Source organism: Xenopus laevis, chromosome 9_10L (genome assembly GCF_017654675.1).
Source record: "Xenopus laevis strain J_2021 chromosome 9_10L, Xenopus_laevis_v10.1, whole genome shotgun sequence".
Classification (NCBI taxonomy): Eukaryota; Metazoa; Chordata; class Amphibia; order Anura; family Pipidae; genus Xenopus; species Xenopus laevis.
Genome location: NC_054387.1, coordinates 81997381 through 82024891, shown reverse-complemented (window position 1 = coordinate 82024891; position 27511 = coordinate 81997381). Strand labels below are relative to the sequence as shown.

At 39.0% G+C, this 27511-nt stretch overlaps 1 protein-coding gene across 3 annotated transcripts; it reads left to right on the top strand.

Annotated features, from left to right (window-relative positions):
- The first annotated feature begins 1135 nt into the window (after positions 1–1135).
- On the top strand, positions 1136–27511 carry ftcd.L (formimidoyltransferase cyclodeaminase L homeolog). Of its 3 annotated transcripts, none has more exons than XR_001933021.2 (17): positions 1136–1509; positions 3115–3298; positions 3660–3788; positions 4116–4204; positions 5913–6092; positions 6428–6565; positions 8322–8453; positions 8742–8803; positions 9280–9409; positions 10182–10343; positions 10910–10953; positions 12440–12578; positions 12951–13046; positions 16703–17161; positions 23155–23183; positions 23504–23805; positions 27230–27511. XR_001933021.2 is itself a non-coding variant. In NM_001086324.1 (14 exon segments), coding segments are annotated over 13 exon segments (1410 nt in total). In that variant the 5' UTR covers positions 1447–1509; positions 3115–3273; the 3' UTR covers positions 16787–16888.

Here is a 27511-nt window from a genome sequence, read left to right as displayed (position 1 = left end):
AGAGATGCACTACATTTGACATTAGCCTTATAAGATGCTGCTCAAAGGATACTGCTTAGATAACGGAAAGGTTTGTTTGTACAATAAATACGTAACTGTAAACAAATTGGTCTATGTATAAAGGAATGGGGAGATGAGTACAGGGAGCATAGCTAACTCTCAAATCATCGCTTTATAATGATAAAAAAAGCAAAATATGATTTTATAAATAAAAAAAATAGGCTGAATGTTATTTTAACATATTATACTTTGGGGCCGATTCACTAAGGGTCGAATATCGATGGTTAATTAACCCTCGATATTCGACTAGGAATTAAAATCCTTCGACTTCGAATATCGAAGTCGAAGGATATAGCGCAGATAGTTTTATCGAACGATCGAAGGATAATCCTTCGATCAAAAAAAGTTAGCCAAGCCTATGGGGACCATCCCCATAGGCTAACATTGACTTCGGTAGCTTTTAGATGGCGAACTAGGGGGTCGAAGTTTTTTTTAAAGAGACAGTACTTCGACTGTCGAATAGTCGAACGATTTTTAGTTTGAATCCTTCGATTCGAAGTCGTAGTCGAAGGTCGAAGTAGCCCATTCGATGGTCGAAGTAGCCCAAAAAAAACCTTCGAAATTCGAAGTTTTTTACCTTCGAATCCTTCACTCGAAGTTAGTGAATCGGCCCCTTAATGTGCCAATTTTTAGTTAAAGTGTTTTTAGGTGCATGCTGTCCCTTTAAGTAATGTATGCAAAAGCAGGGAATATTAAGGTACACACCTTACTAACTCACTCCACTTAAAATGTTTAATGTTATAATTTAATAAATTAAGTTTCCCTTTACAGCACATGTGACTGCAGCCCCTCCTTTCTATATTATGTACCCCATTGCATGTATTTCCCATCTTCTGCTTGAGAACCACAGATCTGAAAGACAACTGGAATTTATTCCCTGCGCTCATAAGATTTTCTGCTCTGTGGCTTTTACTGAACTGCTGGCTTTCCTCCCTCCCCCAGAGACCTGATATAATGATCTTTGGGCTTATGTTTACCCTTTGTCATTTGCACAACAGCTTGTTAAATATTAAAAAGAAACAGCCCAACTCACAAACATTGCCACTTTCTGCTACTCTGTTTTCCAACACTTCCCCCCCCATCTCTTCCAAACTCCAACCCCCCAGCTCACTCACTCACTCATCCTTTAAATACTTCTTAGTATACAAATGCCCCTGTACTTGCTTAGCACATAGACTTCTTCCTATTCCAACCCCCATGTACTCTGAATTGTATGCACAGCTCTCACACTTCCCAAGCAATGCACCAATCAGCAATTCTATCCTTCCAGACGCCACAACCTGTGTCAGCAGACAACTAATTGGTTAATTTGTAAGCCCTGTTTTGGGTTTTTAAAGTCTGACTTGATCAGCAGGTGCTGATTGTGATAGAGACTGTAAAAACTGCTCAGCCAATATGTCCAAGCTTGTAGAGTGCGTCCCGAATTTCTCAGAGGGGAAGAACAAAGAGGTAAGTACAAAACCTTCTGAAATTAAATAAGCATCTTACAGATAACTAGGATTTGTATTATATAGTATGTATAAATGTCATTGCAAATCTTTCACATAAAAATGTTTAATTTTTTTGTAAGGTGTTTCCATAAATATATCCCCATGTATAGTGTAAACAAAGTATACCCGCCTTTAGAATTATTTAAATAAACAAATTGGTCAAAAGCTAAAAGTAGTTTTCGTTGGATTCAATTGGGTAAGCTACATGGAATATACTTACCTGGAGTAGCAAGCTGTGTCCGTGTAATAATCTTTGGAATGGACCTTATAGGAAACCTACTTTTTGTATTTAAAGATGGCAAGAAAGTTTATTTAGCTTCTGCAGCCAGATGAGCTAGTGTTTGCTGTTGCAACTGTGATCAAAATGTGTCCAAACTAGCACATCCCCTTGCATCTGTGGCAGATATCTTCAGTTGTTGAAAAATAAGTAATATAGTTAGGAACAATGAACGACATTTGTCACAATTAGGGTTGCCATCTGGCTAGTATTTTGGCTGGTAAAAATGATGGTTTATCCCAATGTTATTAATAGGGAAAAAAGATAGGAAGGCCAATATTTTTTTCCGGAAAATGTGGCAACCCTAGTCACAATGGAGCCTTGTAGCAAAAGAAGGCCCCACATCAGGTGCCTGTGCTACAAAAATAGATTTCGAGTGAATATGGTGGGGAGGCCTTCCTGGGGTAGGGTAGTGTTCATATTAAATGGATTGTTCATCTTTAAATTAACTTTTATTCTGATGGAGAGAGTGATACTCTGAGACAATTTGCAACCGATTTCCATTATATATTATTTGCGGTTTTTGAGTTATTTAGCTTTTTTTCAGCAGCTCTCCAATTTGCAATTTCAGCAATCTGGTTGCTAGGGTCCCAACTATCTTAGCAACCATGCACGGATTAAAATGAGAGGGCCTGAATAAAGTTTATTTGTAGTCTTACAAAGCATTTGTTTTTTAGATGGGGTCAGTGACCAATTGAAAAGTGGTTTAGATTTTGCCATTTTATAACATACTAAAAGGTCAGCCAACCCTATAAGCAATAGGTTATTGCTGGAAGGGCACCTTAGCAGTTATGATTCCATAATGAACTTTGGAACCCCTTACACCTGGCAGGCCATTGCTCTGCCTTAATACTCCAAGTTTCCAACTATTTTCGTTAAACCATCCCTTCCGAGGCACACCAAACTATTTTTTTTTCACTGGGCCCTTGACTGGACTCCTATTGTTCCCTCCCCCCACTAATGATGGCCCTGCCTATATTTAGTTTACTCCTGATATCTAAGTAATGGGAAATAATCTTAAATCTAGGGACACCCTCAAATGGGCCCTGCAATTGCTAAACCTGGCTCCCATACGATGTCCGGTAGATCTATGGCCTTAGTGCCCTATCCACAGATTAGAACAAGCATATTAGAGTGAAGTTAATAAATGACAACCTTTAAGCCTGTGTAGAAAAAAAAAAAAGTGAACAGTAAGCAGTTCAGTTCTATGAGTGCAAATATGTGGCTGATTCTGTTTCTTCTGTCCCCCTGTATTTTATTCACATTCCCTCTATAACCCATAAACAGGTTATAGATGCTCTGGCTGCAGCAATTACCCAAACAGGAGGCTGCCGCCTGCTGGATGTGGATCCTGGAGCTTCCACTAACCGCACTGTATTCACCTTTGTTGGCTCTCCTGATGCTGTGGTAGATGGGGCTCTGAATGCAGCACGTGTGGCTTTTCAAATGATTGATATGCGCAACCACAAAGGTAAGTAAAAATGTCTGTGGTCCTTTTAATTCTCTGTTGGATAAATATTATTCCTGCTAAAGCAAATCAGCTTCACCCTTCCTGCTGCTCTAAATGATATATGTATGTATGTATGTATTCGGGTCCTGTTGGTCTCTGGGAAGTCTTTAAATGAAAAAAAATGATCATACTGACTGATGATATAAGTACTGGCACCAGATATGTGGTGATATCTTGGATGTGAAAAGTGCACTTTAAGATTGCACAAGGGCAATCGGCATATATATTTGGACATATATTCCACCCAGCAAACTATACGCTAGAATCCTACTTATATGGATGATAGTATACTTTGTAATCTATATCTTTATCTTGTGCATAGGTGAGCACCCACGTATGGGAGCACTGGATGTGTGTCCCTTTATCCCTGTCAGAAATGTCACAATGGAAGAGTGTGTGGCCTGTGCCAACCAGTTTGCTAAGCGACTGGCAAAGGAGCTACAAGTTCCAGGTATGTAGGACTGGAAGAACTGTCATCCCTAGGTATTTGGCACACTGCTCGTGGAACTGAGTGTGACACTCTCCATGGACATGTTTGCAACATTAGATTATCTTAATGCCTTCCATAGATGACATACTAAAGTGATACATTTTTAACAAAGGAAATTGAAATATAATTTATTTTTAACTGTGGCTCACCAGATGCAATTAATAAAAATGGATTGTCCCTGGAACTTCTGGACAGTTGAAAACTATGAGTTGAATAGACATCTATAGATGCTTTTAAAGCATTGGGCATGTAAAAAACCTAAATGTAATTTGTGCAAATTTCTTTTAGTGTATCTGTATGGTGAAGCTGCTCGCAGTGAAAGCCGCAGATCCCTGCCAGCTGTACGGGCTGGAGAATATGAAGCTTTGCCCACTAAGGTATTAAAATGCATGATGTCTTCTGTGTATAACTCTCTCTCTCCTGCAATATTCCTCATCTCTTATCTACCAGCAGGTGACAGCATATACTCTAGTTTATTTACTAATGTTCAGAAAAGTTATTTTCTAAATGCTCAGAAATGTTTATAAAATTGCCATAGGTTATAATAGTTTAGCCCAACCTAGACTAGGCATTATTATGATGACAAAAACTTAATTTAGTCTTAAATTAAACCTTGAAATTCGTTTTTAGTATGATGTAGAGCAGGGATCCCCAACCTTTTGATCCCGTGAGCAACATTCAGAAGTAAAAGGAGTTGGGGAGCAACACAAACATGAAAAATGTTTTTGGGGTGCCATATAAGTGCTGTGATTGGCTATTTGGTAGCCTGTATGTGGATTGTCAACCTACATTGAGGCTCTGTTTGGCAGTGCACCTGGTTTTTATACAACCAGAACTTGCCAAGCCTGGAATTCAACAATAAGCACCTGCTTCGAGGCCACCAGGAGCAACATCCAAGAGATTGGAGAGCAACATGTTGCTCACGAGCATCTGGTTGGGGATCACTGATGTAGAGAGTGATATTCTGAGATAATCTGCAATTGGTTTCCATTTTATTTTTGGTTATTGAGTTATTTCGTTTTTTTTTTATTCAACTGTTCTCCAGTTTGCGGGTGAACCACTCCTTTTGTTGAATGCAAAGAAGAAACTTTATAGATTAGATTAATTACGAATGTAAATTTTTCTGAAATAATCCATAATAACTATTTTGCTTGATGCCAAAGTTATTATTAAGACAGAAGGATAAAAGGTGGTAACCCTATCTTTGTGTTGGGGTGGAAAACAAGAAGAGCAGAAACAGGTTAGGTCGGAGGCTCACTTGAATGTGCAACTTTCAAAACACTTCTTTTCCCAGGCTACCTATGATTTTTAGGCCTTCCCGCTACTCTATAATCAGAAGGAAGGCTAAGACTAAGTGCAATGGCTGAGAAGTACCATCTTTTAGGTTGGGCTAAATTATAGGGTCCATTAGCATGCAATTCACACTGGTATAGAGCAGCGGTGATCTGCGTCTTTATCGTAGAACACTGATCACGTGTGTCCTTTGGTACTCATTCATGCATCATAAATTAAGTGCTTCTGATGGTAAATGAGCCCCTAACTCCTTGGTAAAACATTGGACTGCTCAATATAAATCTAATTATCTAGAAATTACCTGATGTCTAAAGTCAATATTATTTTGTAGGCCCCTCTCTATGATCTCTCTGCTTTGGTTATGTAGAACCTGCTGTTTCTTGCTTGCCTTGCATTCATCTGTACTTCATGAAACAATCTGGTTTTGATTCGTTTTATATTTTCAAGTATTTTTTTTTTACAAATATTTATATTACATGCATCCAATGTTCCAACAGATATATTGGTATTAAAGTAGGTATTTCTTATGTGTAGGCTTCAGTTGATGTTTCCTGTGCCGTAATATCCTAACAAGTCCCAAGGATTTACTACATTACAAAGCCACTTATTACCCTATGCCTGTGTCTTTGGAGTGCAGAGGACCTCTTGTATTTGTCTGTATGTATTTTGTGGTCACAGCCTCATTGCACCCCTGCCTAATGTTTTTAAAAATTAGTGGTGAGCACAACTTTCCCTTGTGTCTTTGGAGCACAACTTGCAGCTTACTTCTTGTCCTTATGCGTTTCTTTACAGCTGAAGAACCCAGAATGGGCTCCTGACTTTGGTGAGCCAGTCTTTGTCCCTAGCTGGGGTGCAACTGTGAGTGGAGCTCGCAAGTTCCTAATTGCTTACAACATCAATTTATTGAGCACCAAAGAGTTGGCTCATCGCATTGCTCTTAATATTCGTGAGGGTGGCCGTGGAAAGGATCAGGTAAGATGAGCTTATGGGGCATCTTATCAGGCCAGAGTTTGTTGACACTGGAATTTCATTGCTTTGATGTCATAGTATGACAGTACGGACTGATGTGGAAGAGAATGCTAAGGGAAGGTCCCATGTTTTATATAGACCAATTCTAAACAACTTTTCCCTGTTGAGCCACAGTACGGATTTAATGTCATGTTGCTGCTTAAACTTGTTTCTATACCTTACATTTCTCTTTTTTTTTTTTTTTTTTTTTTTTTTAACTGCATTCCATATATTTGCCATAAAGAGTTTTCTATGTCTTCTTCTTAGTTTTGCTATTTGACTGCCACATTTTCCCATAGCCAGGGCGTCTTCAGAAGATCCAGGCAATTGGATGGTTCCTTCAGGAAGAAAATTTGGCACAAGTCTCAACAAATCTACTTGATTTTGAAATAACCCCTCTGCATGTAGTATATGAAGAGGTGTGCAAGGATGCCAAGGTATCCCATATCTTTGTTTATATTTTTTTATATATTCTTTATTTTCAAGAAAGCAAAAAAATCATTGCAGAGCATATAAGTACAAGGAGATGCAATATGATAACACATGAAGAAACAATACGTACATCAGTTTCAGCATAATCGGAAGCAAATTCCAATGAGAGCATATATCCGTTAGTACAAATAAGCTTCTGTAATATGCCATCAATCAAATCAAAAGACATGATAAACAAAAAAAAAAAAAGGAGAAGGGAAAGGATGAAAGAGCAAGAAAAGAGAAAGAAAAGTCACTCGCGCTTCCAACAACAAAGTTCTATCAACAAGCAAAATAGACACAAAGTATAACAGTCTAGTAAGTTCTAGTAAGCTCCTAGTCCATGTGTGGCTATTTTCATCGATTTTGTTCCAGGTAAAGTACCTATAAAAGCCTCTTGCTTCATATGGAGATAACTGAGTAATTCCTCCATCCTCATGATATTACCCACTTCACAGATCCATTCAGCAATGGTTGGGGGAGTAACAGATTTCCAGTGGCGGGGGATAACAGATCTAGCTGCTCCTAAGCAAAAACCAATTAGCGATCTTTTGTATTTCGTAGCAGAACCTGGTAGCATTGATAACAAACCCACAGCCGGTGTTGGCTGCCATTCTAATCCAGTTAATTTACCCATTATTCGAAATACCGAGGCCCAAAATGGCTGTAGGCTAGCGCAAGACCACCAGATATGTGTAGGAGATCCGATCTCCCTATTGCATCTCCAACAAAGATTTGATACGGTAGGGTAAATTGCATGTAGAATATCTGGACATTTATACCACCTGGATAAAATTTTATAATTAGTTTCTTGAGTTTTGCACGCAATGGAGAATTTGTGTGTCAATAAAAAAACTATTTTCCCACTGTTGCCTCGTAAATAGTGTTTGCAACTCATTTTCCCACTTAACCGTATATTTAGGTAACACATTATCCGATCCAGGATCAGGCAAATTGTACAACACTGATATTGCATGCCGCACTGGTAAATCTTGAGAACACAACACTTCAAAGGCAGAAAGTGACAAATTGTGAGGCCAAGTACTCAGCAGCAGCTTCTTTAGCCAGTGTTGGAGCTGTGTATATTTTAGTCGCAAGAGGAAAGTGTCAGCCTCTAGAGGGCATAGGGTCGGCAAAGATACAGGCTGCTGGTTCTGTAAAACTTGAGAACAGTAAAGACTCTCATTTCATATCTTTGTTTATAATATGTAATCTCTTACTGCAAATCTGCCCCTTGTATCTCCAGCAGTGCCCCATTTTTTGTTATTTTGCAAAAGTATGAAGAACGTTCACCTTACACTACATTTGTCTCTGTGCCACATAATGTGTACCCTACCATTGTATGCAATATTTAATATCCCAACAGTGTTTTCATTTAACCAAAATGTGCTTATAAAGGACTATGCATATTTTGACAATTAAAACAGCGTAGCACATCTAGCTTGGCTTATTACAAGGTTACAAATCTATAAAACAATGAAAGGTCAGCAAGGGAGTGCCTGGCAGACCAGGGAACCTACTTCAGCTCAAAGTCTGTACAGAGAAGTTCCATAAAACTACATTAGTAAAGGCACTCCACATGTAATAAGCACAATTCAGAGCAAACATTTTAGTATATTAAGGCTATAACTTTATACAAATTTTTTTGCAGTAGTAGTACTAAATAATGAATACTGAATAGGTGTACAGAAGATTTTTCTGTTTTTGTTTTCTGTATCCCAGGAACTGACCCTCCCTGTAATAGGTTCCCAGTTGGTGGGTTTGGTGCCCCTCCAGTCTCTGCTAGATTCTGCAGAGTTTTATATCCAGAAAGAGAAGCTGTTTGTACTTGAGGAGGAGCACAAAATCAGACTGGTAAGAAAATCCTCTCATACTTCATTTAATCATGGTGGTGAGACTGTTCAAACAGTCCTTGTCTATCTCAAATAATTGTGCTGGTGATCATGCCAACATATTACATGCTCTATGGGCACCTGACAAATGGCTATGCAGTATTCACTTTACACCTGACTGCTAATCACCCATGTTATGAAACAATTCTCCCAAAGCTCAGATTGCATGCTTTTATTAGGTATAAGGTGCACTCAAGAAACCTTTCAGAAATACTAATTCAACGTATTTCATTTTGGGACTGAATTATAGGTAATTAACCGTCTTGGTCTGGACTCTTTGGCGCCATTTGATCCTCGACAAAGAATTATCGAGTGAGTAATAATAAATATATGACAGATGACAAATAGACCCATTTAAAACAGTTCAATTTCCCCAATGCTGGCGTAGAGAGGTGGTATAAATTGTTTAGAAAATCCCATCTAACCTACTTGCTGATTTTATTCTCTGAGATAGGAGTGATATTTCCAGCTATTTGACTCCAGCTATTGTGAATCCTACTTAACCACTTTTGGTTATATCCTCCCTTGCTCTTTACAGCTTTATGCATCTCTTATTTTCTAATGTGTGGTGATTTATTTCTACTAATTGACCCCATGGACCTGACACTTTCATGCTTCTGCTACCCATAACCGTTGTTTCTATTCTTTCCTTTTGCTTCTTCACATATTTTGCCCTTTGTGTGAGATCAAAAATCTTTGAGCCTTTATTTGCTTCAGAGGTAAACAGCAGTAAATGATTCTAACCCCAACAGTATTACATTTTGACAGGAGTTTGCTCTTCCTTTTAGGTACCTTGTCCAGGATGATCTTTCGGAGGCATCATTAGTCACCCAGTCACTGCGGGGGTTTGTGCAAAGTGTGGGTGCACGTAGTGCTACCCCTGGTGGTGGCTCTGTTGCTGCAGCTGTGTCTGCATTGGTGAGAAGTTGAAGCTTGGAGGATCTGTGTTGCACATGCTCGTTCATCTTGACCAGTTTTATCAACCCTACCATTACTTTCTCCTCTTGCCAGGAATTGCTTGATTCAATCTCTTCTCAAGAATGCATGGGCTAGGCCTAACTTGTAATTGAGCAGCTTTTGAGAAGCAATTTCCATATTGTTTAAGTTTAGACTTTTTAGCTGCTCACACAGAGATAGATAGATAGATAGATATAGAACTTTGGGGGAGTCGGCACTCTCGTCACTAGGTTCAACTTGCCTGGTTGCAGTGTCCAAAATTTTTGAAATAATGATTCAGTAAAGAAGGTCCGCACTCTCGGGACTAAAAAATTAAATAATGTTAATAAAACATTATTTAATTTAAGTCCTGAGAGTGCGGACCTTCTTTACTGAATATATATATATATATATATATATATATATATATATATATATATATATATATATATATATATATATATATATATATATATATATATATATATATAAAATTATATTTCTAAAATCTTCCTGTTTGTTACTTGCTTTCTGCATATTGTTGGACAAGCAGGTCATCCATTTTGACAAAAATGAAAAAAGCAGTGATAACCAATTTGAGCTCAAGTCGAGACTTCTAGACACTCAGCATTTGTGTTATGCTTCTACTGTCTAAAGAGTTTGCCAGAGAAGAAGTAAAAAAAATCTGTTCACACTTATGCCTCTTTATTACTTTCCTCTTTGAGTGATCATTTTATTCATTGTTTTCCTGCAGGGGGCAGCACTGGGCTGCATGGTGGGCCATATGACCTATGGGAAACGTCAATTTGAGTCTTTGGATGGGGTGATGCGGGAATTGATTCCACCATTTCATCATGCAGCTGAAAAGTTGCTCACTATGGTTGATGCAGATTCCAATGCATTTGGAAGTTACATGGTAAGTGCATCTTCTGTATAAACTATTTTTTTTTATTTTTTATTAATGCCAAACATTTGTACAAAATTAAAGGGTTCATTTATTTTCAATCACTTCAACTTAGGTCCAACAAAAATCCTCGTCACTCTTGTTGGTTGTTAGCTTTGGCTCAACAGATAATGAAAATATAACCCCTTTTCTTAACAATTGTAATTATGTAGAAAGGTGCATAAACAAAATTCCAAAAATATAATTTTTTTTTTTTTTTTTTTTACCCAGACATAACTGATTCCATAGATTAAAGCAAATCATGATAGTGTGTCTGTGATTGCAGGGACCAGCTTTCCACCCATTTAGGCTTACAGTGTAATACAGCTGTCCCACACCGTGCTCCATTGTGAAGTGATGGATTCTGGGACTTGAAGTCCCTTTGATTTTTCACAGTGGGACAAGTTACTACTGGAACAGGTGTTGCCTTTAAACCTGTTCAACCTAATGGCTGCTAAGTTTTACTATCATACTGCAAATGTTTCAGCCTTTATTGACTTAATCCCCACATTTTAATTTGTTGATTTCTGTCTCCTCAGGCTGCATTGAAGCTTCCCAAAAACACAGCTGAAGAGCAAGAGAAGTGAGTTTATCTCCTTACAGCATGACATCACATACACGTTCCTGTGTATCACAGGCTAGCAATACAGTGGCACCTCAACAGAAGTGCTGCTTGTGCTCCAACCCTCTCTTGTTTAAAAGGAATTCAGTGTTGGACTGGCCCACTCGGATACCAGGAAACTCCCTGTAGGGCCCAGGTGTCAGTGAGTCCTCATGCTGCTAAACATTTGGCCTATTTCATGGCCATTCCCTATTTCTATAAGAACAGAGGAATAATAGATTATAGTATGTAAAGAAAAGAGACTAAGAGAATAGAGGTTGGGTAAGGAAAGGAAGAATAATAGTACTGATAGTGGGCCCCTGCTCTAAGGTTTTTTTGTTGGGCCCCTGGTGTCCCAGTCCGACACTGGAGGCATTTACACTTTTTGTGAAGGGAAACAATATGGGGTATCCTAGAAAAAAGTTTAAAAGTTGGTTTCCATAAACCACAACAATATACCAAACTATTGATGTTATTAGCAGCGGGGATTAATGCAATTGTTTACCTTTTTTAAATAATTTGTAGTGTGATATAGGGAGTGATATTCTGAGACCATGCATGAATGCTTTTTAAGGAACTGTTTGGAAGAAAAAGTAAAACTCAAATGGCCAATTAATGGAGCTTACCCTGGCAAACAGAAACATCTTTAGGGTACAGATCCCCCTACTGAAGTTCTAAGAAACATTCTGCAATTCCGTTTCACAGAAGAGGTTTGCTATTTCTTGCTTAACCCACAGTGACCCCTCAATATAGGTAATACTGCTTGCACAATGATTGAAATGTGGCTCGGGTCAAGTGGATTCACCCAGGGCCATGAGCTGGAAAAAGGTTACAGTATTCACTAAATAACAAAGTATGTTCTACTTTTTAGTCATTGAGAACTTAAGACCCCCATACACAGGCCGATAAAAGCTACCGACAGACCAAATCGGCAGTTTATTGGCCCGTGTGTGGGGCCATCCGACGGGCTTCCCCGATAGATATCTGGCCGCAAAGTTGGGCAGATCTCGAACGGACAGGTTAAAAAAAATCCCATCAGATTGCAGGTGCATCTGTTCGTGTATGCGGTCCCGTGATCCGAACGCCGGTTTAGGATGCATTATTATCGTTGGGCCCCTTTAATCACATTGCCAAACGAGTGGATCTCTACGTCTTTGGCCACCTTTACTCCCAACAGTATAACGATCAGGAATAGAAGCACTTTTTATTTGCAACCAGAGGGTGTGACTGTCCCTTTTATGACATGGTTTGCATGTGATTCTTATCATGGTCCTTTTGTATAGCATTGTAATCTGCCTCTGCATAATGTTTGCACTGTCCATATAGAAAATCTGAGTGTTTCAATGCCTGTAAAAACCTGCTTGTGCACCTGCTTGTACTGCATTACAATAGGCTTATGTATCTGTCATATTGTGCATACTGCTCCTGCTACTCTGAGCTTCGCCTGTGATTTCTACTGTATATACAGGCGTTCTGCTGCCCTACAGGAGGGCCTAAAGGAAGCTGTTAAAGTGCCACTAACTCTGGCAGAGCACATCAATACCTTGTGGCACCCTCTGCTGGAAATGTCAAAACATGGAAACATTGCATGCAAATCTGATTTGCAGGTACCTTTTTTTGTTATTAACATGTATTTATAAATGACCAACATATTCTGCAGCATTTCACAATAAATGGATTTTAAAAACACGCCACCACTTCTTCCCCTTTTGTGGTTATGGAGACACACATTCCACTGTCTATTGTCCTTTTGCAATCAGGCCAGTGCTTCCCAAACTGTTCCATCATATTGTATTTCTATAAGTTTGCATGTGCTCCTTTTGAATCCGAAAATACTGAGGTTATAAGATGGCACGATTGCAGTTATTTTGCATAAAGTTTGAACATAAAAATATAGCACCCTAAACTTGACCTGCATAATTTCAATGTACATTTTATTCCATAAAACTCTGTCACTGCATTATTATTTCTACCCTCAGGTAGCCGCCAAAGCATTAGAAACTGGAGTATTTGGGGCTTACTTTAATGTCCTAATCAATCTGCGGGAGATAAAGGATATTGAATTCAAAAGTCAGGTAAGTATATCTCTGAGACATTCATGTGTACTGGAGCTAGAGGCTACATATACAATTGTTCATGAATCCAAGGGACCGCCTGCTAAACTTCCAAAAAAGTGTCTCACTGCACGTTAACACAGGAATCTAAATTGTGATGCACCAAATTGTTCTTGTAAAAAGTAGCATTGTTTATGCAAATCATAATGGCTAATTGTAGTGTTATTTCTGGTGAGGTGCCACCCTTTTTGTTTTCCTTTTGGCACTCATTTCTGCATAATCTGCTGTTGGCACCACTGTGTCTGACCTCAATGCAACCACAGCCCACTGTGTCTGACCTCAATGCAACCACAGCCCTTTAGCAGTAAAGATCTGTGCCTTTTAAAGATTCCCCAGTAGCTCCCCGTCTTCTCTTGTGCAGATTCACTGCACATGCTCTGTGCTGCTGTCTTGTACGGTGGCTATAGACGCACTGATATCGTACAAAATTTTTTTTTTTTTTTGTACGATATTCAGTGCGTGTGAGACAAGTTGACCAATATTGGCAGAAGACTTGGATATCCAGAGCCAGGCCAAACTGGCTAGGCGCCCTAGGTAACTTGACCTATCGTGGAAATGACTAGGAGCGAGCATTGGCAAGGATAGAGAGGACCAGACTAGGGGTAGAAGGCAGGTAAGGTACGTGCCTGGTGCCCCCCCAGCTTTGCGCCCTAGGCACGTGCCTATTCTGTCTATCCCTAGTTCTGGCCCTGTGGATATCAGGCCAGCTGGAAAATTTTGATCGGGTGCCTTTGAAGGTACCAGAATAACATCCATTGTTAGTGCTGAATCGTCAGCTAAAGGTAGAATTCTATTGTTTATACCTGTATATCTTGACGGTTCAGCTCTACACCTGTGTATTTGAAATGAATAAACTTTCTTGGAAAAATCTTTTCCAGGAATGTTAATTGTAACATCTGAGCTTAGGTACTGATTCATAAATACTGTATGTATACAACATGAATGTCACAATACAGGGCTTAGTAATTAATTCAGGTTCTCCAGCTCAGAACACAGTGCAATTAGCCTCAGAATTTAATAATCAGCCCTGTAACATCAGCCTACATGACAGGCCAGCCTCATTTTGAAATATATTTAATAATTTGTGACAACCCCCCAAAGTTGGCTCCTACAGAGCATGTGCAGTATACCTGACGCTTCTAACAAATCCATGATGTTAAGCTCCTGTGACGGCCTGGATCAGTACTACTATAGAAATGCTGAAACTTTAGGCTGGTGCAGTACGTTCAGTATGGCATTTTTAGCCATATTCATTTTTAGAATTTACCTCTCCTTTGTCTTGCTGGAAGGAAGAGCATGATTCTGCTAAGAAATGGCTGTAAATGAGAAAAGCTGAACTCAAAACTGCATGACCGAACACTCTAAGAACCACAAGCCATTGTCATATTTGTCCTTAGAGAATCATTACCATATTTGTCCTTAGAGAATCATTACCAGTCTGTTTTTTGTGTTTGTGTTGGCTGCACTGTAAAGACACTAGTGTATGTAACGCGCACCCTCGCCATCTAGTTTGATTCATTGTATTTAAACAATGAAAACTATATAATACGTTCTAGTCTGAACTCTCCAAATGTTTATTGTATATCAGCAGTTGTTCCCTTTTCTATTCAGTGTAGCTGGATGTATTATTGAAATTAGGCCAGAAAGCACATAACATATGCAAATCAAACTGTTTAGCTTTTGTCTGGCTCGTCTCCCAGTCTTTTTATTTCATTCCAGGTGACCCTAGTCATTCGGTATAACTTTATGGCAACTGCTTATTGCCATAGATGTTGAGGGATGAAATAATGAGCACAGCTTTAACAAGGAAGTTCCTTAGGGCTGAACTCCACGGCACACTTACGTTTGATTCGTAGGACACGCATGCGACATGTCGGTTGTGCAGAAAAGAATGGAACTGAACGTAAAGTCGCAGATACAAATAACATGTATGCAGAGTGCATCATTTTCATCCGAGAGTCAGATACATACATAGTTTGTACCTGCAACTTCACGTTCAGTTCCATTCTTTTCTGTACAACCGACACGTCACAATCGTGTCATCGCATGGTGAAGTGACAATAACGCGCCGTGGTATTCAGCCCTAAATGGTTCAGTACTTGGCTGCCGTATAATCGGCACAATACACATGCAAGGGAGGGGGGCGGACAATGGCCATCTTATTTTAGAAATTCAACACTGTGGTGGTTTTTTAGACCATCAGAAACAAAAAATGGTTGTCATAGAATTCAGCTGCAAATGAAAGAATTGCATAAAAATGCACCATAGATATCACTCAAGTGAAAAGCAATCTGTACATCGGGCTATAGTTGGACAACTGCAGATGAGCTGCAAACCCAGTGGCATAACTAGGTATATGGGCCCACAGCAAATTATTTTTCAGGCCCCCACAATGTCTAAAGGTTGACCTGTTTTACCAATATTTATTGACTGTATATGAATTAGGGCTTAATTGGGCCCTGTACCTTCTTGCCACCCCCTGCAGCCACAGGGTTCCTCTGTAGTGATGCCCCTGTGCAGACCTAAGAGCCTTTGGTTATCTTCTGGCTATCTGTGAGGACTGGCAAATGCCAGAGGGGCTGCTGTAAGATATCCCTGTGGAGTGGACTGGTTGGGCCTCTGTGTACTTGAAAAGCTTGGGCCTATTCTTGGGCCTATTTTGACTCCCAGTCCAGACCTGAACGCCACTTCCAAGAGTTGTGATATGGTGAAAAGCTGAGCTGCCTGCCAGGTCCATAAAGACGGTTCTGGCATTATCCTTTTGAGTGTGGTAACAGGGGGCTTTTCTATCAGCTTTTTCTCCTGATGTTTAAAATGTAACCAGAAACAAGTTTTTCAACAGCCAGAAATATATGTTTGAAACTGTAAATATTTCATATTGAAAGGGGCGGGGGCTTTTTAGCAAATATATTTTTGAGCTTAGTAACCGTAGCATGAACAGCATTATCAAAGGATTTTTTTTGGCTTCAGAAACAAATTAGTTTTATTAAAGGGCACATAACTAGCATTGGGGCACAACAATTATGATGATGGTAGCTGTAGTTCAGCAACATTAGTGCTCAACAGAAATTTGTTCAATAAATAATCTAAAAATCTGGTTAGAATCCTGTCTGCCTTGTGTACATTTGGCTCAAATTTGGGCCAAACCCCTATCCCCCATATACCACGGTGGGTAACAAAAACAGCATTTTATGACAGATACGGTGTTGGGTCCTGAAGCATTTCCTTCAGCATTTCATATCTAGTGCCAGGGGCTGGGCACCAAACATTGGGCTGCCCTGTGTAAAATTGGGGCACAGGACAGGTATTGATTACTACCTCTGCCCATGACTGTATGAAAACCTAAGCAGCATCTAGGCTTGCAATCTTTTTTCCCCCTCAAACAAGGTGACTGTCACTGGTGAACATGCTTTTCACTGGCAAAAATGTTAGTACCTGTAATTAAGTCTGACAAGCTTACTGTGGACAGCTTGGGAATGCTTCATATATTTTTTTTTTTTTTTAATAGAAAATATACTTGTTTTTATAATAATAATTTATTTTCCCTATAACTTTAACAATAATAATTTATTTTCCCTATAACTTTAACATTTGTTTTTTTTTTTAACTCCAAACAGACTGAAGAGAAAGTTTCCAGGCTGTTGGATGAGGCAAAAACAAGTGCGCTGTCTGTGCTCCAAGTGTGTGATGGAAGAAACTGAATGTGCCACAAGGATAACATAATGATATTGCTCTAACAATTTGTCACTGTCGTTTGCTTCTTGATTCTGGTGAATTTGCCTTGAAACAAATCTGCCTTCTGGTTAACTGTTGCTTTGTGTTTCTTCTTGCTATTTAATATGACATGCAACTATGTCAATTTCTAGGCTCTCTTTGTGTATGTAATTTCTCAGACAGGGTGAGGTTAGCTGAAGTATATTTGCATGTGTGACTTGGATCACAGGGCTCCCACCTGCCTCTAACCCCTCCCCTAGGTACCTTCCAAACTCCTCCCTTTTCCTATAAGTGGAATTGACTTCTCTGTGAGGCACAGTCAGCTGATCTGAACGCCTGGGCTGCAGTGACTGTAGTGTGTGGTATGTATTACATGCAATGGCTGAGTGTATGTAAGTAGGTGGTGGAAGCGTTACATGGGTAGGAGGTGCTGCTGGTTTCTGTGAATGTTTCTAGCATTTTTACTCTTCCTGGCTATGGATTTATCAGATGGATCATCATCCACTGTGTATGTCAATAATGTTCCTTTTGTGCAGATATACTTTTTTTTTTTTTTTTTTTTTAAAAAAAAAAGCAATTCAATTTCATATCCATCATCTTAAAGAACACTTAGGTACAGATTTATCAAAATGTGAGTTTAGAGCTTAATAAAAAAAAAACAAAACTCACCTACGTTCTATTCATCCCTGTGGGATTTTTAAAATTGTATTTATCAATGGGTGAAAATTGGAACTCACCATTTGATAAATACAATTCAAAAAAACCCCATAGGAATGTAGGAGTTTTTTTTATGTATTAAGCTCTAAACTCAGTTTGAGGCATCTGCCCCTTAGTGTTCTTCAATTAATTGTAAGCTGCAGTCTTAGCACATACCATTCCGACCCCAGAAACAATGTAATAGAAGTCAGTTCTGCTCCAGATCTGTTGTTCAGCTGGCTTCTGCTATATTTCACTGAGCTGGCAGCGCAAAAGAATATAAACAGCCAGACCGATATTGTTTCCATTTGCAAACACACATAACTTTCAAAACCTTAATGGATGTATAGGGGACGTTTTGCCTATATTGCACAATTTCATTATGCCAAAAAGAGATGTTGGGATAATTCTTAAAAAAGAATTTGTCCTGCACTGGCTAGTCTTGCTCTCCACTTTCAAGCTGATTTATAAAATATATGAAGTCAGTGAACACCCTTCTATGGATGGAACAAAGTTACCTGCAGGTATTTTACAGGTTTTCTTAGTACATATTTTGTATATTGACACACAGTAGCAGAGCTTGAACTTCTAGATCGAGTGTAAATGGCAATCTTGAGGGATAATCAGTGACTTTACCCTTTCTGACACACCTTAGTGCAACCTGTCATAAATGGTAGTGCCTAAGCCCTGAAAAACTGCAAGGCGACACTCTTTGCTCATCTGAAACATTACTATGGAAAAATATACATGTACCTGCGTGCTTACTTTATATGGTGCGGCAATTAGCTGAAATATATGACAGCAAAATAGAAACTTTGGCACTTGAAATTTTATAGAACTTAACTTCCCTATGTCTGCTAAACAGCCACAAGAATGAGCACACCGATGGCTGTGAGTTGCTGTACTAAGGGGGCAGATTTAGCAACGGTCGAATGTACTGTCTCTTTAAAAAAATCGTCTTTGACCATTCGTCATCTAAAATCTGCCAAATTGCTGTTTTAGCCTATCAAATTTTTTTTTTTTTTTTGGGAAAAACTTTGAATCGAACAATGACCTATACGATCGAAAATGGAACTATTCGGCCAAAAAAAACCCTTTGATTTAATTTAGGTTGGTCTTTTTAGATTTCAAAGTTTTTCAAATTTGAAATTCGACCCTTGATAAAGCTGCCCCCAAGAGTTCACCTTTGAGTTAACTTTTAGTATGACGTAGAGAGTGATATTCTGAGACAATTTGCAGTTGGTTTTTATTTGTGAGTTTTATGTTGTTTAGCTTTTTATTGAGTAGCTTAGCAACTAGGCAGTGGTTTGGAGGACAGACTGGAATATCAATAGGAGGAGGCTGCTGGAGTCAGTGACCCTCATTTGAAAGCTGAAAAGTCAGAAGAAGAAGGCAAATAATTGAAAAACTATAAAATAAATAATGACCAATTGACAAGTTGCTTACAATTGACCATTCTATAACATATTAAAAGTTACCTTAAAGGTGAACCATTCCTTTAACAACGGTTGGGCAGACACCGGATGGAATTTTTTGCACCAGCTTTGCTGCAGTATCTGGGATCAATCTTCTCTACATCTGGGCCTGTATTTACCGTTGTACCTGTGATCTTTAGCAGATACCCCAAAAATGGGGGTTATTTAAAGTGTCCTGATTTAAGAAGTATAAATTGAAATAAAGATATAAATATATTGCTTCAGAAGTCCTACATCAAAAATACAGCTGGTACTCCAAGTATAGTAAAACTACAACTACCGCCAGGACAAGCTAGTGGTAAACTAGATTATTTCTCCCATTTAATCATCCTTATTTCTTCCCCACCCACTGAAAGAACTCTCTAAAATTGTCTTTTATTTGTTGTGCTTCACCGAAGGCAATATAAAAAATGTCTTTATTATAACAAACACACACAGCTCCAATCAGGCTCAACTAAACGTCAAGGGCATAAGCCCTTGATAGTAAAAAATTGTGACCAGGGTACTTAAAAACTCCCTAACTGGCCAATCTCTCAGTTTATATTCAGATTAAACACATGCTTTGTTGCCATTGCGTATAGAACCAACCCCTGGGAAAAACACTGCAGGGTTACAGTATATGTAGAGTGTGTAATAGGGTGTGGAGTTCCTTGTGATAAATTTAACGCAGGTTTGTTTGTACTCAGCCAGTGTAACTGGATCTGCAGCATTCTGACCACGGTTCAGGAAACTTGTTTTCATATTAGTTGATGATGATCTGAATGATGAGAATGTCCCATATGGCATTGCCCCAAATAATTTCTTCTTATTAAAATAAATCTAGTTCTATACAAGCAGTGCACATTCATTAAACATTTTCAATTGTTACAGTATTTTGTTAATGTTGTTCTGAATATTAATACAATGTTGCAGTAGCCAGTGAAGATGCAAAACAGATTGAGTCTTGGCTGGACTTGTGCAACGTATTGAGTCAGAACCAGCAGTTCAGCAAAGGACAAACATTGATTTTAACTGCAATTACATTTAGAAAACTTTAAAACCAATTCATTTTTTGAAAATAAAATAATGTATTAGAAATTGCTTTGAATGAAATGTTCTTTCATGAGGCAAAACTGTATTTTTGGGGTTAGCTGCCCTTTAAATTATCACACTAAAGTGTAGAGAGTCATGAATGATATTTTGCTCCCTGTTTATCACCCATTAACAACTACAGTCGTTAGGCAAAGTGAGCCCTAGAGGACGCTGCTTAGCTACTACCTCTGCAACCATGGTGCATATTTATATTAATTATATGAGACCTTCTGAAAGAGCTACATAATTGTGTGTTAGAATTGCTTAAATGTGTATGTCACAACTGAATTAGCATGCCATGTAATAGTAAATAAGGCCTATAGAATATGGGGTGACACTATTCAATCAATTAGTTTTGAAAAAAAAAACAAACTGAAAAAGCCAGTCAAGGTTGCCTCATCACTAAAACGTCATTTATGGTGGCAGGTGGTGATATGGGTCATTCATGACAAACATGAAAAAAGAAGCCTGAAATTCAGCCTAAGTTGTTACAATTTATATAGAGCGCACACAGAAAGCCAGTTTTGGCTCCTAATACTACTAGAGAGCACTATGCACTCCCTAATAAGAAAGCTGTCCTCATTGTGGTAGTGCTGGGGTTCCAACCAAGTAGCCAGATCTCCCTCTGGTTCTTTTTTTTAGCGGGACAGTCCTGCATTACAGCCCCAAAAGGTGTGGAGCTTTATGTGAAAGGGGTTGGAGTTTGGGATGATTGTAGGCGTCATAGTGTAACTGGGCATTGTCAGGGCAAATTGAGGTTGTAGGCACATTTCTTCTTATTAAATTCTTATAAAAATTCTTTAGAAGAAATTTCTTCTTCGTATTCAAATGCTGGGTGGGAGCTGAAGAGGGGATGCCTTGTGCTCTAGATGTATAGGGGCAGTGTGCAAGAGGTGCACCTGAGGAAGGCTTCTATGTGTAAAGTGTACCCTGCCATAAGTATCTGAGCCTCATGATTTTTTTATATATCAGGAAACTGCACATCACATACATACAGTACATATACATATAACTAGGGATTTATAACTAGGGATTTACTGTATAAAAAGACAGAATTCTATCCATGCATCATGTCCTGTATACCGCTATTTATACAATGCAAGATTTTAATGCCATCGGATGCAGCTCCATGCCATTGTATCTTGTGTATTCTTTTTGTCACTTGCAGGTAAGGTTGGCCGGTATTTTAATAGCCTGGCTGGTAAACATATGCTTGACAACAATGGAAGGCTGTATTTTTTGCAGAAAAGGTGGTAACCCTACTTTAGAGGCCTAGGTTTCTGACCATGATACTCTGTTTCAAAATATGTCTTAAATATGCTAAAATGTTATCTCCTGCATTTATGGAGAAAGTGTAAGCTATGCATTCTCGACATTCAGGGTCGGACTGGAGCCTTGGGGGCCCATCGGGGCAGCAAAGGAAGGGCCCTCCTGGCAGTCCCTGAGGAGGGACCTTCCTTTGCTGGCCTGGTGCATGTGCCGCGCTACTCGCACATGTGCAGACGCAGCATGCTGCACGCGCATCTGCTCATCCGGGGCGCAGGATTGTTTCTCTATAGGGCAGCGGGGGAACAAGTCTGGGCTGGCGGGGGCCCATGATGGCCGGGGCCCACCGGATTTTTTCCCAGTTTCCCGCTGGCCCAGTCCGACAGTGTTGACATTCCAGGTAAGATTGGGTCTTTTTTAGATGTTTATAAAAGCTTCCACTCTCAGCTACATATACTGTAAATTACATTAATCCTCATTTCTGGTGCTTCCACTTGTTCCTGCTGTCATAACAATCTCTGTTGGCAGGGCAGAGCATAGTTTCTATTCATTAAAGTAAAGAGAGTCTCACCAAACGGTGTAAAATAAATGACGATTTTTTAAAGCAGTGTATGTCTGTTATTCCATCCGGTCACCTTAAATTCTGACATTGTTTTACAAACTTTGGACGTCACATGAGACACTGATGTCAATGCGAAAAACCGTAAAAAGTAAATCTTCCATAAAAACACAGAGATAGACAATGTTTTACACATTTTCAAATACTGATGCTGTTAGGCTGGAATTTTACACAATCTGCTAAAATCAATACACAACTTCATAAATATGTGTTTTGTTTATGCAGTTATGCTGATGATCACATTTTATACACAAAGTGATATTACATTACATAGAAAACAAATATATTCTGTAAATACGGCATCAATGCAGTCAGCTAAAACCTATGCAATTGTCCAAAATTTAAAAAATTCACCTGCACCGAGATCTAACTGATATATATCTAACTGTAGGAGCCACTTCCATGCAGTGTTGAACTCAGCTGCCAGCGTACCAAAAGATTTCCACCCATCCCTTTTTTATTTAGCCTATTACATTTGTTGTGAGTGGCCCCTCAATGCCAGGTTCTGATGGGCCCAGTCTGACACTGCTCACATGGTTGCACATCTGGTAAACTACTTGCAGGACAGCGTACCCCATGAGTGCATATATATATATATATATATATAGCAAGAAATGACCAGCAACACCGAGTTCTTTAGTGAAAAATATCAAATTGTATTCATGTTACATGTAAAGCTTTACATGTAACATGAATACAATTTGATATTTTTCACTAAAGAACTCGGTGTTGCTGGTCATTTCTTGCTACATTATCTGCTTCATTTACCTTGCACCCGAGGTAAGCCCTGAAGGCGGTGTGCTGCCCATTTGGACTCTTTACATATATATATATATATATATATATATAAATATAGTTTGCAGTTGCATAACTACTGTAAAGCAGGTGCCACTTTCTGACTCTTAAGGGGGTTGTTCACCTTTGAGAAAATTTGCATTTGGTTTTAATTTTTTATTATTTTTGGCTTTTGAGTTATTTAGCTTTTTATTCAGCGGTTCTTCAATTTGCAATTTCAGCAACCTGGTTGCTAGGGTCCAAATTAACCTAGCACCAATGCATCGATCTACATAAGACACTGAAATATAAATAGGAGAGGGCCTAAATAGACAGATGAGTAATAAAAATGAGCAATAATGATATTTTGCAGGGGCTAGTTATGCTGCTGATAGTCTGTATATTGATATAATCATGTCCCTTTAGTGACCATAGTTTTCTTCTTTTTTTCAAGATTCTCCGTCATGTGGAACCCAAATCAAGGTTAGTGATCTAGAAAGCTGATTCCTAATATCTGTAACCATTTCCAACTAGTGGCACTAGATATTTGGTGGTATATATCTGTCCTTTCATGTTTTAAATATACATTATTCACACTGAGGGGACCCTTTGATGCCTGGCCTCACAGTAAATGCCCTTTCTGTATTACCTTTAGCCCACTACAGGTAGCAGGCATACATTATATTACCACAAAGCAGTACTTTAATTTATCCCATTCCTAACTCATCCATTCCATCAAATTCCTAAACTATATATTATAACTCTCTGTGTCTGACCATTCAATGCAATTTGTTTCATTAAAGGAACCCCCTATTGGCAGCCTCCACCACCAGGTGGCTGTGCTCCTCCTCCGGGATGCTATGCTCCCCCTTCAGGGCCCTACCCTCCTGGCTGCCAAGTATACCCTGCATACCCAGGTCCTGCAGTTGGCTATCCAGGTGGGTGCCCTCCTCCTCACCATCCTCCAGGTCATGGACCTCATGGACATCACGGGCATCACGGACATCATGGGCATCATGGACATCACGGGCATCATGGACATCACGGGCATCATGGACATCATGGGCACCATGGACACCATGGGCATTAATTGTGTGGGTTGCAGGTACTTCCTCCATTATGTAAGTTAAATAGGAACAAAAATGGCCTGGATTTTATTGCCTGAGACCTACAGTGCTGGTTTATGTCCAGTTTTCCCTATAGTGGAGCTTTCATGATAAAGAACAGACATTGTTTCCTCATATACATGTAATATAATAAATATTTACAGCCACAATATTTGAACATGTGTGTTTGTGTGCATAGTACTAGCCCATGCTCTGGCAATACAAATATACCAGCTTATCAGTAATATCCATTGTTAGAACCCAAACAAATAATACAATAGACTTATGCTCCTGGCTAGGTGGCCATCTGTTGGCCTTTTGTATCAACTGCCTACAGTAATCAAATTAAAAGTGGATTATACCATCCCATGCCAAGAAATTCCTAAAGGAACAGTAACACCAGAAAATGAAAGTGTAAGAGTAATTAAAATATAATGTACTGTTGTCCTGCACTTGAAAAAGTTCTGTGTTTGCTTCAAAAACGATGCTTTAGTTTATATAAACAAGCTTCTGTGTAGCCATGGGGGCAGCCATTCAAAGCTGAAAAAGGAGAAAAGGCACAAGATGCACAGCAGATGACAGATAAGCTCTATAGTATACAATGGGATACTTATGTTATCTACTGTGTATTCGGTGCTTGAATGGCTGCCCCCATGGCTACACAGTAGCTTTTTTACATAACCTATAGTAGTGTTTTTGAAGCAAATGCCCCAGTTTTACTAGCGCAGGGCAACAGTATATTATTTATTCATTGCTTAAAAACACTTTCATTTTTGATTACTGTTCCTTTAAGTAACAATAAAGTAATTAACAACAAAATATGTTTGTAACATATGCAAAATGCCTTATCACTTCAGTGGGGTGGACAATTTAAAGATTTTACAAGTGCAATTTTTTTTAGAAACCAAATCAAGAAAAAAATTGCTATTAAACTCGATCAAGTTTTTTTTTCACTATTGTGAATTTTTATTAGCATACTTATGAAAGACTTGAATAGGAAAATTCAACCAGTCACATTAAATCTCATAATAAAACTCAACTGCAAACAAAAATCCCATTGTTCCATTCATTTTCAATGAATTTGTAAATACCTGACTGTTTTAAAAACCTTGGAAGAAAATTGATTGAATTTTGAAAATACGCCTCTCATTAAAGGACCAGTAACATAAATTTTTTAAAAAAAACACCAAGACACATTTAACTTTAAATTCGCAAAATCTCTATTAAGAAACAACTTACCGATACTCTTGCGCTCCTCTTCAGAAAAGGCGGCAGGGCGACAATCCATCTTGCGGCACTCGATTTCTCCTCCCTGCCTTCATAGGAGATAGCCAGGGAGAAGAAATCGAGCACCACACGATGGATCATCGCCCTGTCGAGTTTTCTGAAGAGGAGTACAAGCGGAGTATCAGTAAGTTATTTCTTAATAAAGATTTTATGAATTTAAAGTTAAATCTGTCTTGGTGTTTTTTTTCGTTATGTACAAAAAATTTTTTTTTATGTTACTGGTCCTTTAAATATAGAAGCCTTAGGGCTTTTATGCCAAATCTTTTTTCAGATTTCTTTGTCCAACAAAATGTTGTTTGTTGTCATGTTGTTTTGATTACAATTTTCTCGAATCGCTGGAAAAAACAAGACCTGGAATTTTAATAAATTTGCACCTTAATAAAGTTTGTTAAGTAGTCCATTTATATATGAACATATTTATTGTAATACTCCTACATTTATATAGCACTGGCATATTATGCAGCTCTTTACAGAGTTATTATTATTCCCATCAGTTCTGGTTCTTTACATTGTTATTTTTATTCCCGTCAGTTCTTGTTCTTTACAGAGTTATTTTTATTCCTATCAGTTCTTACAGCCTAAATTCCCTACCAAACTCTTGGGTTCGTTTTTATCAGATGCCAACTGACAAGACTGCAAGTCCCTCCAGTCACTTGGCCTTCGTGACACAGCTCTGTCCTGGTTCTCTTCTTACATCACCAATCGTTCCTTCAGTGTCTCCTACAATGGAGTATCATCTTCTCCCCTACCTCTTCTGTTGGAGTTCCTCAAGGCTCTGTCCTGGGACCATTACTATTCTCCCTCTATACTTCCTCCCTTTGCAAATTAATAAATTCGTATGGTTTCCACTACCACCTCTATGCTGACGATACTCAGATCTATCTCTCATCACCTGATCTCAACCCAGAACTCCTAACTCGCGTCTCCTCCTGCCTGTCCGCTATCTCTACCTGGATGTCGCAACGCTACCTTAAATTAAACCTCTCTAAAACTGAAATGGTTCTCTTTCATCCAACTAACACCAGTAGCATCCCCGAAGTATCCATCATAGTTAACAATTTCACTATCACCCCCTCTCCCCAGGCCCGGTGCCTTGGGGTTATCCTAGATTCTGCCCTGTCATTCACTCCTCATATCCAGTCACTTATTAAATCATGTCACTTCCACCGAGGAACATATCCAAAATACGATAATTTATTACCCAAGATGTTGTCAAAATTCTTATTCACTCTCTCGTCATATCACGTCTAGACTACTGTAACTCTCTTTTAATTGGCCTCCCCCTCCAGAGACTGTCACCTCTCCAGTCCATAATGAACACTGCTGCGAGGCTCATACACCTCAGCAACCGCTCCTCCTCTGCCTCGCCATTCTGTCAATCCCTGCACTGGCTTCCGTTACCTTTCAGAATCAAATTCAAATTAATGACACTGACTTTCAAAGCACTTCATAACTCTGCCCCACCCTACATCTCTGAACTCATCTCTATATACTCACCCACTCGCTTACTACGCTCCTCTACTGACCTACTACTCAACTCTTCTCTCATTACCTCCTCACATGCTCGCATTCAAGACTTTGCAAGGGCTGCACCCCTCCTCTGGAACTCTCTCCCACGGTCTGTCTGACTTTCTCCCAACCTTTCTGCTTTCAAGAAATCTCTGAAAACGCACTTCTTTCGAGAAGCCTACCCTCACTCTGCTTAACTACCAAATGCAACACCACATACAGCACCACATTTCTCATACACTTAATTCGATCTTGCCCACTCCCACACCTTGTGTATTACTCCCTTCCCTTTAGACTGTATGCCTATGCATAGGGCCTTCCTCACCTTTTGTACCTGTACTGATTGTGATGTTTGTTACTCCATATATTCTATGTATGTAATTCATGTGATGTAGTTGTATAATCACATTTACTTTACAGTGCTACGCAATATGTTGGTGCTATATAAATACATGTTAATAATAATAATAATAATAATAAAATAATAATATATATAGTGTGTAAGGAAAGCCGCACAAAGGTGTGGACAACATTCAAACAGCTATGCTAAACACTGTGGCCTGACTGCAATATCTATGCAATGACACTGTTTGTCCTCTGAAGTATCCCTTTCTTTTGCCTTTGTAGCATGGCAGTGGCTCCAGCTCTGACTCCGACTGATGGGTGATTGAAGACTGAAGATAGATTCAAATGTCAATTTCTCCTCATTATATGGCAAGCCATTGTATAAATCCACACTCTCCTGTTGCAATGCATATATATCAATTTTAGAACATTCCCTGCATAGCCTTACCTACTATATACTGCTATAAACTAAATAATTTCCTTGATACTGACCTGGTGATTCCTTATTGCATTTGAATTACACAAAAAGCCTGTATGGCCAGCAATAAAGAGACATTTAAACTA